The 22,193-nt window shown below is 42.0% G+C and overlaps 1 protein-coding gene across 1 annotated transcript in view; it reads left to right on the top strand.

Moving 5' to 3' along the window:
- Window positions 1-15,557, top strand: part of c1qtnf6b (C1q and TNF related 6b) — a 74,754-nt gene extending 59,197 nt beyond the window's left edge. The window contains exon 3 of the mRNA XM_084318982.1: window positions 6,891-15,557. Coding sequence (XP_084175108.1) covers window positions 6,891-7,438 — 548 coding nt within the window. The 3' untranslated portion in view covers window positions 7,439-15,557. The remainder of the gene's footprint in view (window positions 1-6,890) is intronic.
- The last annotated feature ends 6,636 nt before the right edge of the window (window positions 15,558-22,193 follow it).

Here is a 22,193-nt window from a genome sequence, read left to right as displayed (position 1 = left end):
ATGAGGTCGGACTCGGCACTGAAAGATTTGTGTTCATTGTGCTGCTTTTATAAAGCCTCAAATGACGGCTTACAATATTTCATGAAACATGAACAAAGTGTTTTGTTTGTCTAAGAAATGTTTAAACTTTACACCACTGCCAAAGTTGAACAAAGTGATGTACAAGTCCCAAAAAATATATATATATATTTTTTTTTTATCTCGAAGCTTCGAATTTAAATCGAATCTCGGCCCCCGAAGCTTCAAATTCCAAAAAAAAAATCGAAGGTCAGCCCTAGTTGGCTCATTTCACAAGCTCCAAAGTTCTTCTACCTGTTCAGCCCACTTCCCACTGTGAGGAGGACGCCCTCGTATTAAGGCAGCGTGGCTACATGAATAGAGCTCCGGACTCACAATCGGAAGATCACCGGTTCGAGCCCCGGTCAAGGCCGGAAAGTGGTGTTGTTGTCCAGCAGGGAGCATTCTGTCCTCTGGACTTGTCAGTAACAATGCCTCTGTTATGTTCCTGGCCCAATTCTCAATCAGGTCTCTAACATCAAGGCCACCTAATCATCCCTTCCCATTAATTGGCTGATATCAATCCCTGTCTCCTGAGCCGTTCAGCTATTATGTAGTGTGATGTGTGCCTGGTGCCAGTGTATGGCAGCCATTGAGCCTGCGTAGCCCAAGGTTGGGTGCTACTACCAGTGGTGGTGAAGGAGGCAATTTCCACCCTACATTGTGGGGAGCACTTTGAGTCTGAGAAAAGCGTTATATACTGTAAATGTAATACATTTTTATTATTATTATATTGTTGCCTTAGCAGGGCAAAGGACAGACAAAGACACCATTTGTATTTAACCCTGTGCTATGTATGCTAAGCAGCTGTCGCCCCATTTAACCCCATGCTATGTATGCTACAGCTGCATTTTGATCATCTGGCTTTCTGTTTTTCTGGAAGCCCCCATATGTATTGGCTGATTGATCTTATTAGAAGAGAAATAAAAAATATTACATTGTAGCATTATTGATTGATTGATTCGATTTATTTTACAACTTTGGGGGGAAAACACATACATTTGAAGCAAGCTTCTCATACACATTCTCAATAAAAGTCATTAAGGATAAACACAATAAAGCTAAATACTTATTTCCTTTCTGGTCCTTAACACATTGGGTGCCATGCCCCTTTGCCCAGATAACCCCTTGAGTGCCAGCGCTTTAGTCAATGGGAGGTCGGGGATATTTGCGAACGCTTAAACTATCTTAAAGGTGACATGCATTATAAATGTATTTTTTCAGTGTCTAGCATTGTATTATAGTAATAGGAGTTAGTATCAATGTGTTTGTGTCTCTAAATACCATATTGGCGGATTGCCGTCATCCAGGTCATTTTCCTGGTCGAAAAAATCAGGTCATTCTGATTTGACGTCACGTGGCGAGGATGGAGCGGATAGTGATCTGATTGGCTCCGTGGTTGTAGCGCACCAAACGGGGTTTGACAGAGCGAGCGAGAGAGAGAGAGGGAGAATCAGATAGACCCTCACGACAGAGCACACATACACACACGCGCGTCGCGCTGTCGTCTCTCGGTCTGTCTCTCTCTCTCCCCCTCTCTATCTCTCTCTCTCTCTCGATGCTTCGGGAGCATAACTTCTAACACCCGTCTATAGCTGTAGCGCGCGGCACAGTGTAAGACTTCCTCAAACGGGAGAGGGAGAGAGAGAAAGAGAAGGGGACCTGCGTATCTCGCACGCAGCTGTGTTTACACAGTGCTCTCTCTCTCTCTCTCTCTCTCTCTCTCTCTCTCTCTCTGTCTGCCACTCGCAGACTGTGTGGATGACTGTCACTGAAAGTGCTTATGGGCGGAGCCCAGCCAATAACAGGCTGAAATCTTGAGGCTGGAAAATGATGCTTTTGAGTACTCCATTAGAAATATAAAACAATGATTTTTTTTTTTTAAATAAACCTTACAGATGTCTTCCATAGACTCACAGGAATTGTGTAAAGTTGCCCAAATAGTGCTAGGAATAGCAATGCAGGTCCCCTTTAAATTATGGCTATGGGTCTAAAACACCCCTCGCTTATCAATGACTTGCTTGCAGTCAACATGTACGAAACGGATAGTTTTTTCATTGGTACATTTCCGTTTTATACCGTTTTGAATACACGTATAGTTTCGGAGAGTTCTAGTAATTTCAGAGAAATTCCGCGATAATAGCCCTTTAGTGGAATACACAAAACACGTTGTAATTTTTCGGCCGATTTATGAATTGTTTTCAAATAAACGCTAGATTATCGAGAGTATATGTGTACTTATGCACGCTAGAGAAGCGGGCTGAAAAATCTATTATCCATGACCTGGTCAGCGCTAACGTCATACACGCACACACACACACACAGACACGTTGTGATCGCTATGAAAAAAAACATCTGATTAACCCAATACTGGTAAAATAGAGTCCTTACCTCACATCAGATGTTCTGCAAAAAGATTAATCCAATTCCTGATCGCCAGCATAATCACACATAAACACATAATCGACGCTGCTCTGAGGGTCTTCAGTCAATCTGGTAACACGACACTGCACCCAAACTTTTTTTCTGATGCACATGGCCACTCAATCCAATCCAATGATGTGCATTACCATCCGGGATTTGCCCTTTTCGAGCTCAGAGCCATTCCCAATGATAACGTCAGGCTGAATGGATGAAAAATGAATGGATATCGCTAATAAAAGAAATAACGATTAAATAACGAGAAAACTCGTCATTGGCACTCAACACATGGCGAGTTAGGATGAGAAATCTCATCGTTGGCACTCAAAGTGTTAAAGGGGGGGGGGTTGCACTGAGCAGCATATTCTACAATACAGCACCTATAACTATAACAATGGAAAACAAGAGTATTGAGCAGGATCCTACGTTGCATGGTCACTAGTATACTGATAGATTTTAAAGTAGACAGTGGAATGTATTCACAGATAAAAAACAAACACATTGACCCCATATTTGAGTTATGAATGGAGGAAACTGATTGCTACTGTAAGTAAAATAAGATAAGATAAGATATTCCTTTATTGATCCCCTTGGGGAAATGCAGGCCTCATAACAGCATGGGGGAGGGGAGGTACAGGTAGTTAAAAAAAAGCAGCGTAAACAATATAACAAATCAATATAATAAAACATGTCGTTCAAGGTTCACACACAGGCCTACTGACAGCCAAGCCGGGGCGACAAGTTGTACAAATTACATCTGCCATGATTAAGGCAGGTGGGGGGGGGGGGGGGGGGGCTACTGAGAGAAAGAGACATACAGACAGAGAGAAGGAACGATTTAATCTTTAATCTTAGCAAAGAACCAGAGTCAACCATGAAACCATCCTGACTATGAACCCTAACCCAGAGTCAACTCTGAAACCGCCCTGACTATGAACCCTGACCCAGAGTCAACCCTGAAACCGCCCTGACTATGAACCCTGACCCAGAGTCAAACCTGAAACCGCCCTGACTATGAACCCTGACCCAGAGTCAACCCTGAAACCGCCCTGACTATGAACCCTGACCCAGAGTCAACCCTGAAACAGCCCTGACTATGAACCTTGACCCAGAGTCAACCCTGAAACAGCCCTGACTATGAACCTTGACCCAGAGTCAACCCTGAAACAGCCCTGACTATGAACCCTAAACCAGAGTCAAACCTGAAACCGCCCTAAATAAGCACAGACCTTGTGTGGATATGCGCATGTGAATGTACACGCACACACACACACACACACACACACACACACACACACACACACACACACACACACACACACACACACACACACACACACACACGGGGGGGTTAGTAGTGGGTGTGCACACATTCTCATGCATACAAAATGCATGCACTCACACAGTTGTAGACAATTGGTCTGAAATAAATGGGGCATCTTAGATCCATTTGAGCAAAAGCTCAACCCCTGGGACTGTGGAGCTGCAGCGTTGCTCTCATTTCTAAATTATATTCTACAAAATAATACAACATTGTTTAAATGCAGCTGTGCAACGAGGGAGGCCCCATCACCTGGCACGGAACACACACACGCACGCACGCACGCACGCACGCACGCACGCACGCACGCACGCACGCACGCACGCACGCACGCACACACACACACACACACACACACACACACACACACACACACACACACACACACACACACACACACACACACACACACACACACACACACACACACACACAGAGATTAGTGTGTTTATGGGTGTGTATGTGAAATTGTTGCAATGACTCACTTGCTGGAAGTCCAAAAAACAATCTGTGTGTGTTTGTGTGTACGTGCGTGGCGTGGCGTGCACATGTGTGTGTGTGTGTGTGTAGTTACAGAACTCACAAAGCTGCAGTGATTGGCTTGAACCTTTAACCCACAATCAGTTGCATCAAACCTCAGGAAGAGCAAGACGGCAGCCAGTGAAACCAGAGACTTACTGTACCCAGCAGAGCTGAAGTGTGGAGTAATAGTACACGGAAAGAAAGACAGAAAGAAAGAAAGAAAGAAAGAAAGAAAGAAAGAACCAAAGAAAGAGAGAAAGATGGATAGTTTCAAGTTTCAAGATAGATAAATAAATAGATGATTTATCCATCTCCTGTGTACAGTATGTAAGAAAACGGTGTTCCAGCCGGTCGTCGGTCGTTATCAGCCTTCATCGACTCAGTCCGTATTATCTCTCGATCCTCTGCATTGTGTTTGTTTTGGTTCATCGAGGCAATCGTTCAGTGGAATTCTTACTCCCACGGCTTACTGGCTGAGACACCACTATCTATTTCCCGGTTGCCCTTCGGACAGTATTAACCCTCAGGTTAATCATCACCCATATCATGGTCTACAATATCACTCAGAGGGGTAACATTTTAATACCTTAGATATTCAAATGTTAAAGGTAGTAGGTTCCTAAAGCTAGATAGGTATGCAGTAGATTTTTTTAATTAAAGGTCATATTCTTGTAAATGGTCTACATTATCCAATTTCTAACCTTGTTAGGTTAGAACAGTTTTTTGGTTAAAATTCACTTCTGTGACTAAAACCAAATCTGACCTACAGTAACTATTAGGGTAGCTTCATCTATATTAAGACCATTTACAAAGAGGCAGGGCAAGAATGGACCTGCAGACTCGAGAGGTTGTTATTTGATTGGAGGATCAGGGATCACGCCCATTATGGTCATCAGGTGCAGGGAAACTTCTTTGTTTAGAGTAACACACTCCTCCTGTGGTCACTGGCCACAGTTGGACAGTAAAGCCTCCATGTTGGATCTACCTGTGCGGATTACCTCAGACCAGTCAGCCCACAGGCATTTCAGTGAAACTAATGTCCTCCTGTGGGCTCTGATGACATTGGTCATGGTGGGGCAGCTAGGGCTCTGTTTGGCTCCTGCAGTGTGGATTACACAGAGCAGACGTGTTTAACTCCAATCCTGAGGAGGATTATGTTCCTGAGACCCTCTCAGTCAGCACACCGGGTCACACAACAGCACTTGAGTCAGAACATTAGGTCTTGTATATGTTGGATATGTTTGTAGGTAGGGATGTCCCGATCCGATCACGTGATTTTCAGAAGATTGGGATCGAAACCTTTTTTTTTTTTTTTTTTTTTTTTAATTCAACAAACATGACCATGTTCACGTCTTAAACTCATACTGAGGCCTTAGTTTTGGTTTTAAATTGCATATCATCATTCATTTATTTATTGTCACACAGAGCAGAAGAATTTAGCCAAAACAAACGCATTTCCTTTGATTTAATTATACATCAAATTATTTATGTCAAGGATGAGGGACATCCACTAGTTGCAGAAGTTGCAGTCACCTGATTTTTACAGACGATGGCACCATTGCTCCCATGAAGCAGCAGGTTGGAGGTGGAGTTTTTAGATTACTCCGGTTGCAATGCCTCGCTTGAATGAAGTTAACTTTTCACCTGGATAACGTCAGCCGACCAGTGGGAGGCATAGTCTAGCAACGTTCGAGACAGGGGAGGGGAGAATTGAAAGAAGAATTGGCGAGGTGAAATTGGGATGGGAGAAAAATAGAAAAAAGATTTTTTTTTATTATAATTCTTTTTTTTACTTTTTTTTTAATCGGTTACTAATATGAAAGATCGGATTGGGAAAGATCGGTATCGGTAGATACTCAAAATCACATGATCGGGATCGGATCGGGAGCAAAAAAATTTGATCAGGACATATTTGTAGGTGTTGGATATGTTTAGATAAAACCAAATCCTTGAACTAGCATGAAGGAAATGTTCAAATCGGACTCGCATGCACATTTCTAGGTCTCTACAGGCTTGATGGATTGAAACGGATTTTGTCTGTATGTAAATCATGCTCTTGTGAGCGGTTAGAATGCACCTGGATTTCATTGTCAAATGAAATGCGTGGGAGACATTTTTGAGTTGTCGGAAAGCACATGAAACGGCAAGACATTCTCCAAGTCTGGACCATTTTTGTGGGGATAAGTGGTAAAAATATAATAAAAGTGTAATTTGATGGAATGTTCTCCACTATATTTGACACAGTAACTATCCATGTTAAGTATGTTTATACTCTTGATCTTTGTGATTGTAATGGCTTAGTTTAGTTTATTAGGATCCCCAATTAGCTACAGCATTGCAGTAACTATTATTCTATGACAAAGGACTAGTACACACTACACACACAGACATGTACATGATAACATATAACATTACAAGAAGACATGACAAAGGACTAGTACACACACACACAATACTTACATCATAACATATAACATTACAACAAGTACATTACAGGTAAACATGGTCATTATTATTATTTGAACAATGTAAAAACCATTTTATTGATTTATTCTCTTACTATCCTCAGGTGATAAAGGCGACCGAGGGGACAAAGGAACACCCGGTAAGTCCGGTCTGGAAGGCCCGACTGGATCCCGAGGTCCCATGGGTCCTAAAGGCACCAAGGGCCAGGCGGGGACTCCGGGAGACGCCTGCAAGATCCCCCAGTCCTCCTTCTCGGTGGGCAGGCGCAAGTCCCTGCACAGCGTGGAATACTACCAGGCGCTGGTCTTCGACACGGTGTTCGTCAACCTCCAGGAGCACTTCAACATGTTCAAGGGCAAGTTTTACTGCTTCGTGCCCGGCGTCTACTTCTTCAACGTCAACATACACACCTGGAACTTCAAGGAGACGTACCTCCACCTGATGCACAACGACCAGGAGCAGGTGATCCTCTACGCGCAGCCCAGCGAGAGGTCCATCATGCAGAGCCAGAGCGTCATGATGAACCTCGCGCTCAACGACGAGGTCTGGGTGCGTCTCTACAAGAGGGAGCGGGAGAACGCCGTCTACAGTGACGAAGTGGACGTCTACGTCACCTTCAACGGGTACCTGGTGTCGCCAAGCTTCCAGTGAGAAACGAGTGGTGTGGGGGAGGGAGAAGAGGAAGATACTCTTGAGTCGGATTTGTTACATCCCAAGTCCTGTGCCAATTCCTTACACCAGGGGAGGAATTGGAGGAACCTTTCAGCAAACGGTCCTGTTCAGGGATACAGTGTAAAAACCAAGGTCATATCACTCATCTGCAATTCTAAGGCAACTCCCATCGTCAGTCTTCAGGGTTAGGAGACAATGGGAGTTTCTACGAGGGATGGGAACTATTACACGTTTAAATTACTGGCTGTTGGTGGGGGTCCATTAGTTGACGTTGGAAAAAAGTAATTTAAACTAAATTCATCAAATCATCACCTGCACTATTTTGTCTCGTTGCATAAGCTCGATTAGCTAACTCACCTATCTCAAGCCTGATGTCTGCCATGGGTAAAAGGGAAATGAGTCAGAATTCCTGCCCCTATTGTCCACCGAGCCGCACCTACAGTAGCATGGTTCTTTTAACATCCTTTTGTCCTTCAGGACATTGTCCCTCGTGCCCATCAAGGACATACATGTGCATCTCAATAAATTAGAATATCGAGGAAAAGTACATTTATTTCAGTAATTCAATTCAAAAAGTGAAAATCATATAATTATATAGATTTGTTACACACAGAGTGAAATATTTCAAGCCTTTATTTCTTATTTTAATTTTTTTTTGATCCACTTTTTCTCCTTATTTTTCTATTTTTCTCCCATCCCAATTTCGTAATTCCAATTTCTTCCCTCCCCTGTCTTGAACGTTGCTAGACTATGCCTCTCACTGGTCGGCTGTAGTGAGGATAGAAGCCTTGCATCACGTGTCCCCTCCGGTACACGAGGAGGCAGCCTGTCGCATCTTTTCACCAGACAGCTCGAACTCTCAGTGGCGAGGAGTAACGCGTGGGAGGCTCACGCTGCCCCCAATACTTCCTGTCTCTGCTGTAAAGGCGTCACCCAACCGACCTGTAGGAGTCGCTGTCCACAACGTCCAATCCCCACCCACCGGCTTTCCCACCCTCTAACACTGCCAATTGTGTTAGTATGACGACCGGCCAAGCCGGTAGCCACGGCGAGAGCTGGGCTCGAACCCAGCATATCCTGCGTTAGTGGCGAGCGCCTTACCCACTGCGCCACGCAGCCGCTATTTCTTAAAATCTTGATGATTGTGGCTTACAGCTAATGAGAACCCAAAATTCTTTATCTGAGAACATTTTAATATTACATAAGACCAATACAAAATATTTATATATTACAGAAATGTCGGCCTACTGGAAAGTATTGCACTCAATACTTGGTCGGTGATTCTTTTGCATGACTCAATGCGGCGTGGCATGGAGGCAACCAATTATTATTTCCTCAATATTCTAATTTATTGAGATGCACCGGTATACCACCACGTCAAAGTGAAAACTCAAGGTGCTTTGTGATCAGTGCAAGACTGTGTTAGTGTGTATGTGTTATATATTCTTAAAACTGCAGAGCAGTTTCATTCATGTATATAGTTGTATAGTATTTGTCTTTATGTAGCCTGAAATGTTACTATCACTCACAGTTTTGGGGCCTGACTTCTTCTTCTTCTTTTGATCTTAAGAACAAAGTATTCATGTATCTTATGATAGCTCCACAAAAAGTAAATAAAAAAAGAAAGAAATGTGTTTCCTCTTCTTTGTAGTCCAAAATAAGTTGAGTGTAAAGGGAATACATATTAAAACATACACTCAAACCACTGTACATTCTCTCATGGTTTTAAAGTCCTCACCCTGCAATAGGAACATCCAAATATCACCACAGCATCCTTCATAAAATTGACCTTTCTTCCCCACATTAAAATGTTCTACAAATTACACCAGCCTTTATAAGACTTGGCTCACTGTTAATCCATTGGATTCTATGAGGAAAGAAAATGGTATTTCAGATTTTCCTAAAATGTTGGCGTTCCTCTAAACAGTGGATGGGTCTGCTTTGCGCCAGTCCCATCTGCTTGGCCCATGTCTTTCCTATTAGCAGTAATGCTGTCCCCAGGGAGGTCAGCGAGAGGAAAGACAGACTGGTATTGTAAATACCCGCCTAAGCCATGACTGGAGATCTAAAAAACTTTATTGGCAGCCACAGTGGGACATTAACATAGTTTCCTGGTTTGTTGGAGGATGCTGTTTCATTACACACAGTAAAAAAGCTGCTTGCTACCTGGGTCAGCAGTGCCTTTTACACAACATCTCCCTTCATTAGGAACGTCGGGAAGCCCAGAACCTAAGAACCCAATTGCATTCAATTAGTCTCCCATTAAACGCTGTGAGGTGATTGAAGCTTTTAACTGCATACATTCACACTCGGTAGACCCTAACGACCTCCTGTATTTCATCCTTTTACAAGATCATTAACAACAGCCAGGCAGTTGATGCTATTGCAGTTAATCCTATTGAAATAATACAACCGCTAGGCGACTTCAATTGATCTCCCCTTATCCCTGCAGTGTATACTGTACCTATAAAGTGAATATCAAAAGGTTCCCCAAAAAGCGTGCTCCGATCGTCTTGGTGCTATAATACGATGCCATCTGCAAACTGGAACTTGAAGGGTTCTGTGGTGATAACTAAGCAAGCGGAGAGAGCAGCTGCTTGTGACAGCGTGTAGGCCTAATGTGTTTAATTTAATTTCAAACCTTTATTTTAAACTTGTAAGACGCTGAGGTTACCCTCATTTACTGTAATGACATAGTTTATCTGCAATTTCATACATATAGGCACAATAAAGGAGAAAAAAGTGAAGGAAAAACCTTCAGCTTCAGTTTATGACAATATTCCCAGTTTAAAGACAGGTTTACTTTAAGATAGAGGTTCAAGGTTGACTGTCAAGGGCCCAGGCCTGCAAGTGCTTTCAAGGCCATTCATCTCTCTCTCTCTCTCTCTCTCTCTCTCTCTCTCTCTCTCTCTCTCTCTCTCTCTCTCTCTCTCTCTCTCTCTCTATCCCTCCATGTCTCTCTCTCTCTCTCTCTCTCTCTCTCTCTCTCTCTCTCTCTCTCTCTCTCTCTCACTGACTGAGTGAGGGCTGTCTTTGTTTACATCAGAAGCAGGATGCAGATCAGTGTGCCGGTTCACTGTTAATTACAACCAGAGAGAGGACCTTTAACCACACTTGTCTGTCCTATGGAGAGAGAGAGAGAGCGGAAAGGGAAGATGAGGGCAGAAGAGGGTAAAATTAACAAGCGAGGGAAGATGGTGGAGGTAGAGAGAAGAGACGGACAGACGGTGAACTGGAACTGTAGCTGTTACTCGAGATCATGAGCTACTTAGTTTTAGGCTGTGATCACGTTGGACACATGTTCCTTGTGCTCAAACGCACAGGGTGACAGTGTACATAGAGAATCAAGAGAAGCTATCTGAGGCAATGATATAGACCTCAGACGTATCTGCGTTTAGCTGTAAAAAGTTGTTAGCCATCCAATCCTACACAGCAGTCAGACAATTGTGCAAAACAGATATGTGTTTTGTCAGGCTTAAAAGGGACATTACAGCTGAATGTCATCAGCGTAACAGTGATACGAGGTGCTTTTAGATTTGCTAATAATATGACCTAAGGATGTGATCACATTGGACACCTTTTTCTTGCTCTCCAATGCGAGGCGCTGCGGTGTACATTAGGGGTGGGAATCACCAGTTTCATCATGATACGATATCGATTCTTTGGACAACGATACGATATTTGCCGATATCACAAAGTCTCTCACGATACAATACGATTAGATTAGATTCAGGTGCCTGCAATCGATATGAGATGATATCATATGCCCATTTAACACAATCAGTAACATTTAGATCAACTAAAAAAAGGTAACGAAAATATCATTTGACATTTGTATTTTTGAGCTCTTCCAGACATTTAAAGGAAAATCAATCTATTGTTTTTAATACAAATAGACCTCCTGTTCACTGTAAAGTGCCACGTTTTGATATATTGAGCTTTAAACTTTAAGCTCAAAACTCAACCTAAAACCCCTCCCTACCTCCCTCTCCCAAACCGTTCCTACAACAATTTGTTGATGTTGCATGATCATGTATAGGCCTACATTTATTATGTATTATATTGTTTATGTTTAAATAACATTTAAACATCAAACTCCTCTGACCTCATCCGGTCTTTCCAAAGACGCGCGCACACACACACAGAAAGGGAGAATGCTATGCTGTAACGTCTACACACACGGAGCTACTGCTGTTGTTCTTGGGCGGATATGAGACTCGCCACAGGATTTTCAAAATAAGAGTATCGATATGAATCGATCTTATTACATTGCATCGATCCGATTCGATTGTTGATAATTACATCGATGTATCGATCTGGATCGATGTATCGTCCCACCCCTAGTGTACATACAGAATCTAAAGAGCACAGGGCGCCACAAGTGAGACCACTGATTGCCGCTGCTACCTCAGCTAACATATAGGTTACATACATTACTGCTCACAGCCCTCCAGGCATTGCTGTTCATATCTCGGTCGTGGTTAAGACCTGCTCGTACAAACAAGGTTTGTCGGAAACTGCCCGAAATTTGCTTCTCCTCCATTATCGATTAGTTTGTTTTGCTGTCTAATTTGTAATCCCTCAGCTAGCATTGTGTGCTCTGCGGCTAAAGTTTTAGAAAACGTTCCAACTGAGTGCCTGAAAAAGCGCCACTTCAAAAACGGGACGTCTGTCACAAAACAAAACCATTGAAAACGATAGGAAAAAGGGCGCAGCCGCGTTCAAAAAGGTGTCCAATGTGATCACAGCCTTACATGCCATTCTATAAAATAGGCTCCCCAGGCTATACAAATCTCCACAATCTACCACTGCAGAATAAACATGCCAGAAACGTTCACTTGAATGAGCCAACTAAACTTTGATTATTTCCGCATTGGAGAGTTATACCCCATTATAGACAGTGTTTACAATAGCAGTAAACTACTGTGTGTGTGTGTGCATGCTTTTCTCCTGGCTTGTGTATATTAGACGCACATGGAGGTCAGTCTGACATTGGATCTCAGCTTGGCAGGAGTTCACAGGTTGTTGTTCTATTTCTCCTGGTCCTTTGCCTCAGATGTAGAAGTGACTGATACTTTCTTGGCGGTAGGGTCCGGATGGAAGTAGAGGTTTTTCTGGCTCTGGGGAATAGTTGGCAAAATAAACATACACAGAGGGCCTGTAGCTACAGACCAAGAGAGAAGGAGACATATTGAGACAAAGATGGAGAGTAGAGTGAACGTTTGACGTTTGTGTGTGTCTACAGTACATGTGAGGTTGTGTGTGTGTGAGTGTTTTATTCTGTCTGTCTGTCTGTGTCTGTCTGTATGTTGTACTGTATACTGTATGTAGGTTCTTGTATGTGGATGTAGCTGCTTGTGTGTGTAACTCAGGTTTGTGTGCAGGTACTTTGGTGGGGCCACGGGTGTTTATCTTTCATCCTCAATGACCCAGAGTATGTAGACGCTGCCAGCAACGTGTTGCACACTAGAATATCAAGGAGGAAAGCTACCTGATTTGTTCCCGCTTGGTCTCAGTAAAATGCATTCTGTGGGTACTAGCATGTATTCTGTCTGTACTAGCATGTATTCTGTCGGTACTAGCATGTATTCTGTGGGTACTAGCATGTATTCTTTGGGTACTAGCATGTATTCTGCGGGTACTAGCATGTATTCTGTGGGTACTAGCATGCATTATGTGGGTACTAGCATGTATTATGTGGGTACTTCATATCTCTCTGGTCGTACTCAGTTCATTCAGTTAAAATCATTCACATCCCATCCATCTCCTCCGGTGTTCCCCAGGGCTCTGTCCTTGGCCCTATCCTCTTCATCATCTACCTCCTCCCACTTGGTCGGATTCTCCGTAAATACAACATCAATTTCCACTTCCACCCTCCCTCCCTCTTCCCTCTGTGCCTGTTTACAGGAGATCTAATCCTGGTTCACTTCAAATTTCCTCAAACTAAACAGTGATAAAACAGAGGTAGTCCTCATTGGCTCCAAGTCCACACTCACCAAGCACCCCAGTTTCACCCTCACCATAGACAACTCCTTGGTTTCCCCTTCCCCCCAGGTCAAGAGTCTGGGTGTCGTCCTCGACAGCACCCTATCATTCCATTCCCACATCAATAACACCATCCGGTCCGCCTACTTCCACCTTTGCAACATCAACCGCCTCCGCCCTTCACTCACTCCCAACAGCGCCGCAATCCTGGTCCACTCCCTCGTCACTTCCCGCTTGGATTATTGCAACTCCCTTCTCTTTGGTCTCCCCCACAAACTCCTCCATAAGCACCAACTGGTCCAGAACGCTGCTGCCCGTATAATCACCAGAACCCCTGTCATCAGTCACATCACCCCCGTCCTACGCCAACTACACTGGTTTCCCATTAAACACAGCATAGACTACAAGATCCTCCTCCATACATTCAAGGCCATCCACAACCTCGCCCCTCCATACCTGTCCGACCTCCTCCACATCAACATTCCCACCCGGTCCCTCAGGTCTACCTCCTCCATCAACCTGACCGTCCCCCCAGCCCGTCTGTCCACCATGGGGTCAAGAGCCTTCAGCTGCTCTGCCCCCCGCCTCTGGAACTCCCTCCCCCCCCGACATCAGGAACATTGACTCCATCATCCCATTTAAAACCCACCTGTTTAGGCAGGCATATGTCTGATTTTATTTTTTGTCTGATTTTATATTTGAATGGATTGTGATTGTGAATTTAACTGTTTTTAAATTGTTGTACGGCGACCTTGAGTGCCTTGAAAGGCGCCTTATAAATAAAATGCATTATTATTAGTATTATTACTAGCATGTATTCTGTGGGCAATATAATGTATTCTGTGGGTACTAACGTGCATTCTGTGGGTACTTGCATGTATTCTGTAGCCAATAGCATATGCTGTGGCCAATAGCGTGTATTCTGTGGGCGTTAGCAATGTTTCAAACTGTGGACCTAGCGCAGTTGTTCCAGCTGGGTTATACAGGAGGAAGCCTACACAGCTGGCAGCAGACTGAAGGTTTTCCTGCTTTTTCATTCATTCATTCATTCATTCATTCATTCATTCATTCATTCATTCATTCATTCATTCATTCATTCATTCATTCATTCTCTCTCTCTCATTGACTCATTGAGTCACACACAATGGTTACATTGCTACCTTTTAATTAGAAGCCTTGCATGTGGATGAGACAAGTGATGAGTTTATATATATATATTGTGGCAGATATCATCCCGTGTCGAGCCTGAACACCACCAGCTCGTTACAATAATATATACAGTATATATATGTAACGGATGGTGTCGTGAAGCGCAGTCACGAAGGGCTGGGGTGAGTAGCGGTGCTATGGGTTAAACTCACTCTCATCCTCAAAAGACACATAGACATGTTACAAAGCAGTGAATTCACCTCTTGGTATAGCGGTCTGTGCTGTTGCCCGCGGCGTGGGAGACCCGGGTTCAAAACTCTCTCTGGGCATCGAAGTTTAAGGTGACGTTGTCACAACCGTTACATATATACATTTTGCACTAACACTAGCATTTGTTACCAAACATTAAAGCTGCTATATCACCTGCCAAATGTTAACGCTAGCTAATGTTAACAGTGGACACAACATTATAGTATTAGTTGCAATATTTGGCAGCTGATATTAGCAAATTATTGGTAGCTAATGTTAGCACTAACATAAGAGGACTGATGATGACATAACAGGGCAGTCGTACTTAAATGAATAGACAGGTTTCTCGTCCACGTCAGACTCAGAGGCAAAAAGGAACGTAATCCTGGTCAGAACAATGGGACAGACTAGAATATTTGCATTCGTTAGCCATGCTAGCGATCTAAACAATCAACCCATGCCAAAGCTAGATTATGTAAAAGGTGAAAGGCAATCAACCATGCTGATTTGGCAAAATTACATCCAATGGACCACAACTACCAGCCCTGATTAAGGACTTAATAGCCTGCAAAAAAAAGGTGCTCAATTTGCTCAATACAAATGTGCAATTTGGTTTAAACATTTTACATAGATATGTCTATATATTCTGTATATATTTTCCAAAATGATGATGTTGCATAATGTAACATTTCTTTAATAAAGATTTAGTTTGACTATTCTACATTCAATGAATGAGTCCATTTGTACAGCACATTGTTATACATCACAATGTTATACAGCACACTGTTGTACAGCACATTGTTGTACATCACATTGTTATACAGCACATTGTTATACAGCACATTGTTGTACATCACATTGTTATACAGCACATTGTTATACAGCACATTGTTATACAGCACACTGTTATACAGCACATTGTTGTACATCACATTGTTATACAGCACACTGTTATACATCACACTGTTATACAGCACAGTGTTATACAGCACAGTGTTATACATCACATTGTTATACAGCACATTGTTATACATCACATTGTTATACAGCACAGTGTTATACAGCACATTGTTATACAGCACATTGTTATACATCACATTATTATACAGCACATTGTTATACAGCACATTGTTATACAGCACATGAAAGTAGATGAAACTGCTCAATGGAACTAATGGAACACACTGGAACAAACAAGGCCCCAGTTTTCACTGTCCCATTGAAATGAATTTTGGTGCTATGGTTAGGGCGGCACTGAACCTGTTTATTGTTGCAGTGCCTTTGCTAAGAAGGGTCAGGTAATTTATTAGTTATATTAGATTCAAATGTATTGGTTTTACATCAAACCAGAGTGCAAATTACCAGTAAAGTGCAATAGTAATATACAATGTACAGGTAATTAAAATATATAAATTAGTACTACTGAGTATAGTGCTAATCAGATGTATGTACTGAGCTGTAGTATTAATATGTACAGTGATACAGGTATAAAGACACTATGGTAGTTAGTCATACTGGCCAGCAGCGTAATTAGTAAGAGAAGGTAAGTGATAATATAGATATAGTATCTACAGATGTAAAAAGGATTATATGCAGGTATGTACAGACATGTGGATATACAGTATATAAATATATATATAAATAATCATTATTGTACATGCTATCATAGAGTTATATGCAGGTGTATATAGAAGGATCATATGCAGGTATATTCAGACAGATGGATATATATATGCAGTAAATATTAATATATAAATGTATATATACAGTATATACAGCACTATTGCACATGATATCATACAGAGTATATGGGTAAACTAGTGCTACATTGATGTGCTGATACAATACATTAAAAGGATGATTGTTCTGTAGCCACAAAATGATCTGCAGCCTACAGTTCATGGTGTCCTGGAGGCTCAGGTTCCTAGGCAGTGGTGGAAAGTAGTAGTACTGTACTTAAGTACAATTTCGAGCTACTTGTACCTTACATGAGTATTTTCATTTCAGGGAACTTTATGCGTTTACTCCACTATACATTTCAAGGGAAATATTGTACTTTTTACTCCACTACATTTATCTGAACCCATCAGTTACTAGTTACTTTGAAGAAAAAAAATTTGCATAGAAAACATGGCAAAAATATATGAAGACTATGTACTTTCACATTTGAAGCCTGTCAACTTCAAGAGGACGTAATCAGAGCAGCATAACTGGACCATATACCACTTTAACATAAGCTTTAATAAGAGCAGCATAACTGGACCACATACCACTTTAACATAAGCTTTAATAAGAGCAGCATAACTGGACCACATACCACTTTAACATAAGCTTTAATAAGAGCAACATAACTGGACCACATAACACTTTAACATGACCTTTAAGAGGTCAGTGGATGGAGGATTGAACACTCAAGCACTGGGATCCACAAACGTTATGTAAAATGCATACTTTTACTTTAGATACTTAAGTACATTCAATAGCAAATACTTCTCTACTTTTACTTAAGTAGAATTTGAATGGAGGACTTTTACTTTTACCAGAATAGTAATTTATCTGGGTATTTCTACTTTTACTTAAGTAAAGGAACTGTGTACTTCTTCCACCACTGTTCCTGGGTGTACAGTATGTACAGAAAGACAGCTCCTTATCTCTCCATCAGAGGCTAATCTAGATGTGCTGCTTTCAGCAGCAGAGAAAGCATCTGACGGGCCATTCTTGAGGAGATAGGCTTCTCTGATCCAGGCCCAGATATAAGAAGAAGTCTTTATTGTCATGCAGATTAACACACACATGCGAAATGGGCGACCCACAGGAACACACACACACATGCACTAAATCTCTGATGAAATGTCTCTTTGCACTTTTCCCATCCCGTCGTCCTTTACCCCCCCCCCCCCCCCCCCCCCCCCCCCCCAAGGGCAGCCGGGAGCAGATATGGGCTGCGACGTGGGGCCGTGCCCGGGAACAAATCCAAGTGCTCCTGTCCGTCTTCGCCAGGGATGCGACAGCGTTAGCGATCTGTTGTGCATGTTTTTCCATTGGGTTTATCTTATCAGGAGGGGAAACCCTTGCAAGCCCGGGGAGAACATGCAAACTCCACACAGAAAGGCCTGGGAGGCAACGTGGCAACCTGGTCCCCAAGCGGGAATCGAACCCAGGACCTTCTAGCTGTGAGGCGACAGTGTTAACCACTACCAGTGTTGGAAAGTAACTATGTATTTTCTACTAAAGTACTGTACTTAAGTACAATTTCGAGCTACTTGTACTTTACGTGAGTATTTTCATTTTAGGGAACTTTATACTTTTACTCCACTACATTTCAAGGGAAATATTGTACTCTTTACTCGACTACATTTATCTGAACCCATCAGTTACTAGTTACTTTGAAGAAAAGGATTTTACATAGAGAACATAATATATACAAAATAAGAAATGTATGAAGATTATATACTTTCACATTTGAAGCCTGTCAACTTCAAGAGGACGTAATCAGAGCAGCATAAGTGGACCATATACCACTTTAACACAACCTTTAATCAGAGCAGCATAACTGGACCACATACCACTTTAACACAACCTTTAATCAGAGCAGCATAACTGGACCACATACCACTTTAACATCACCTTTAATCAGAGCAGCATAACTGGACCACATACCACTTTAACATCACCTTTAATCAGAGCAGCATAACTGGACCACATACCACTTTAACATAACCTTTAATTAGAGCAGCATAACTGGACCACATACCACTTTAACATCACCTTTAATCAGAGCAGCATAACTGGACCACATACCACTTTAACCTATAGAGGTAAATGGATACACAAACGTCATGTAGAATGCATACTTTTACTTTAGATACTTAAGTACATTCAATAGAAAATACTTCTCTACTTTTACAACCTTGATGACATGGACTCAGACTCGGACTAGGGTAATGGGGACTCGACTCTGGCTCTTCTTTGGTGACTCAGACTTGGACTCGAACACAGGGGACTCAAGACTCGACTCGGACTTGAGATTTAGTGACTCGACTACAACACTGGAATGTATATTTAATTGACTTTCACTGTAAAAAAAAAAACTGTAAAGAAACTGTAAATGTCTGGCAGCAACGGTTGCCAAATACTTATTGTCAAATTACAGTAGAATACCCAAATTAAAATAAAGTGGAAAAGCAATTAATTTACAGATCTTTATTTTAAGTGTTTTTAGTTTTTACATATAATTCAATGTAATTTAACATTCAAGACAATTAAGCAATGGAATAATCATGTAAAAAAAGATAATTTCGTATTAAGTAATATGTAAAAGAATACAGTGAATTTCCTGTGAAAAAAGATTTAAATTTGACAGTGTGCAAACTATTTTTCTTAAACCTAAATGGTGTTTGGACTAGAGAAGGGAAGCTTCTGTTTAGTTTCCATTTGTCTGCCACTGTGACCTCCTGCGTTCCCTCTGTCTCCAGGGTATAAATACTGCTGTGTGTTGAAGAGGGATCACATCTAGACCTACGGGTCATGACCCAAAGTGGGGTTGTGGGTAGGTGAATGAATGAATGAATGAATGAATGAATGAATGAATGAATGAATGACTTTATTTGACAATATATAAAATAAACATGTGACAGAAGCACAGTCTGGAAATACTGCCAAGGATGGACACAAAAAAGCTCAGAGCTTATTTCCACTGTGGTCCTTGTAGGGGAACGAAATGTTCAGGCATGCATCATACAGACATTGTAAAGACTCATGACATCACAACACATCACATGTACATAACATAGACAAATAAAAACATGTAACGGTGCCTTTAGCTGAGTATCTGGGTTAATTATAGTCCCTTTTGAGCCATGTCTTTAGGTTGGACTTGGATCTAACACAGCACTGTTTACTATTTTCAGGTCACTGGGCAGACTGTCAGGTCACTGGGCAGAATATAAAAAGGACTCCTTCCCCATACAACTCCTGAATCTGACTAGCACAAAGTCAGTTGAGGTGGCATTGGCAAGTTTGTAATAATTTTTTTGTATGTTCTGGCAACATATTTTGGCTAAATATGCCTCGTTTTATAAATGTGTATTGATAACATAGTGCTGTAATAAACATTTCTAATAAACATGAATGATCAAGTTCAACAACGTGTGCTTTTATTTTGATATTCCTTAATTCCACATTGAAATTACACGATACTTTAACACATCCAGTGCCATTCACCAGAGGTCGCTGTGTGCCGTGTGTGCCAGCGCTTTAATTAATGGGGATACATGCCGGTGTTTGCAGTGCTTAAACTATATCTTCCGGTCAAGATGCAAAAAACAGTTTTATACCGTGGTGAATATGAGTCAAGTCAAGTCAAGTCAAGAGTTTTATTTGTCACGGCATACAAGTATACAATGAAATGCGGGGGGGGGGGTCTTGCCCGCAACGATTGTGCATAATACAATAGTAATATATAATAAGAATCCAATAAAACGACATTGTGCAATAAAACAAGTAAATAAAGTAGGGCATATCGGTATATGCACATGAGTTATTTACAGAGCATGGTAGGACATGCTAGGTCCTGTGGTAGTGCAATACACTGTTAGCTACGGATGAGGCACTGGGTCTTTATGTACACTGCTATACAATGCTATATTATACAATCTCAAGTTATACTATTCTTAAAGTGACCTTTCCTTTTGTAAAGTGACCATAAGTGTGAGCATGTGCAGCATGAGTGTGTGTGTGCTCATGTTAAAGTGGCTGCTAGTGTGTGTGTGTGTGTATAACACAGTATAGTTTTAGAGTAATTCTGTGTAGTCCCAGGAAACGCTGGTAAGCAGCGTTTACTGCATTTCTCTATAAATCGTGGCATTCCTCGCTTGGATCAACAATCAATCTGAAATCAACGCTATATTATCGGTATTATGTTTCATCATGCATGCATGAAAGGGTGGGGGGGGGGGGGGGTTTATGCTTCGATCGTCACCAACGGCATACGTTGTGGAGTAACGTTACAGGACATTGCACTTGGGACATTGATGTTATATTATTATTATTGAGGACATTGATATTATATTATTATTATTGATATTATTATTTTGCACATGCTATATTCAGTATGTTTGTATGCCAGTGGTGATGCTCTAAACTCAATTTCGTTGTACCAACAATGACAATAAAGATTCTATTCTAAACAACCCACACATACATTCACACAAACACAACACTAACACTCTAACACTCTAACACTCTAACACACACACACACACACACACACACACACACACACACACACACACACACACACACACACACACACACACACACACACACACACACACACACACACACACACACACACACACACACACACACACACACACACACACACACACACACACACACACAACACTAAACCACCCACACATAAACACACATTCACACACTAAACCACCCACACGAACACACACATCAACACAACACTAAACCACACACACATTCACACATCCACACAACACTAAAGCACCCACACATACTGTACATTCACACAAACACACACTCACACAACACTAAACCACCCACACTTACACACATTCACACAAACACACAACACCAAACCACCCACACCTATACACACAAACAACACTAAACCACCCACACATCACATACATACATTCACACAAACATTCACACAAACACACATCCACACAACACTAAACCACCCACACACAACACTAAACCATCTACACACACACACACGCGCGCGGACGGACACACATACACTCACTCACACACACGGACACACATACATTCACTCACACACACATACAGTACTACAGTTTTGTTCCAAATTACAGAGCGGATTTCCATAGTCATCCTGACTCCACCCAGTGCTTTTCTGAGGAGCAACTTGGGACAGTGCACGCACACACACACACACACACACACACACACACACACACACACACACACACACACACACACACACACACACACACACACACACACACACACACACACACACACACACACACACACACACACACACACACACACACACACACACACACACACACACACACACACACACACACACACACACAAAATACAGTAGCAATACCCATCCATCTAGCCTCTGGCATTCTCTACTCTTAACCATCCATCCAACCAACCAAGCAAGCACCCATCCAGAACCTCCCATCTGGAGTGGATTTAGAGTTACATGACTATATTATCATTAATATTGATACACAAAGCCTTTTCAGCCTGCTTCCTAAATGGCTCTGGGTTCATGATTTGAGTGGGAAATGGCATAGATCAGCAGGAACAAGGGGAACAAGTAAGAGAAATGTTGTCA

Source organism: Notolepis coatsorum (genome assembly GCF_963971535.1).
Source record: "Notolepis coatsorum genome assembly, chromosome: 7".
NCBI lineage: Eukaryota > Metazoa > Chordata > Actinopteri > Aulopiformes > Paralepididae > Notolepis > Notolepis coatsorum.
The sequence above is the reverse complement of the archived record's forward strand: the minus strand, read 5'-3'. Positions and strand labels throughout refer to the sequence as shown.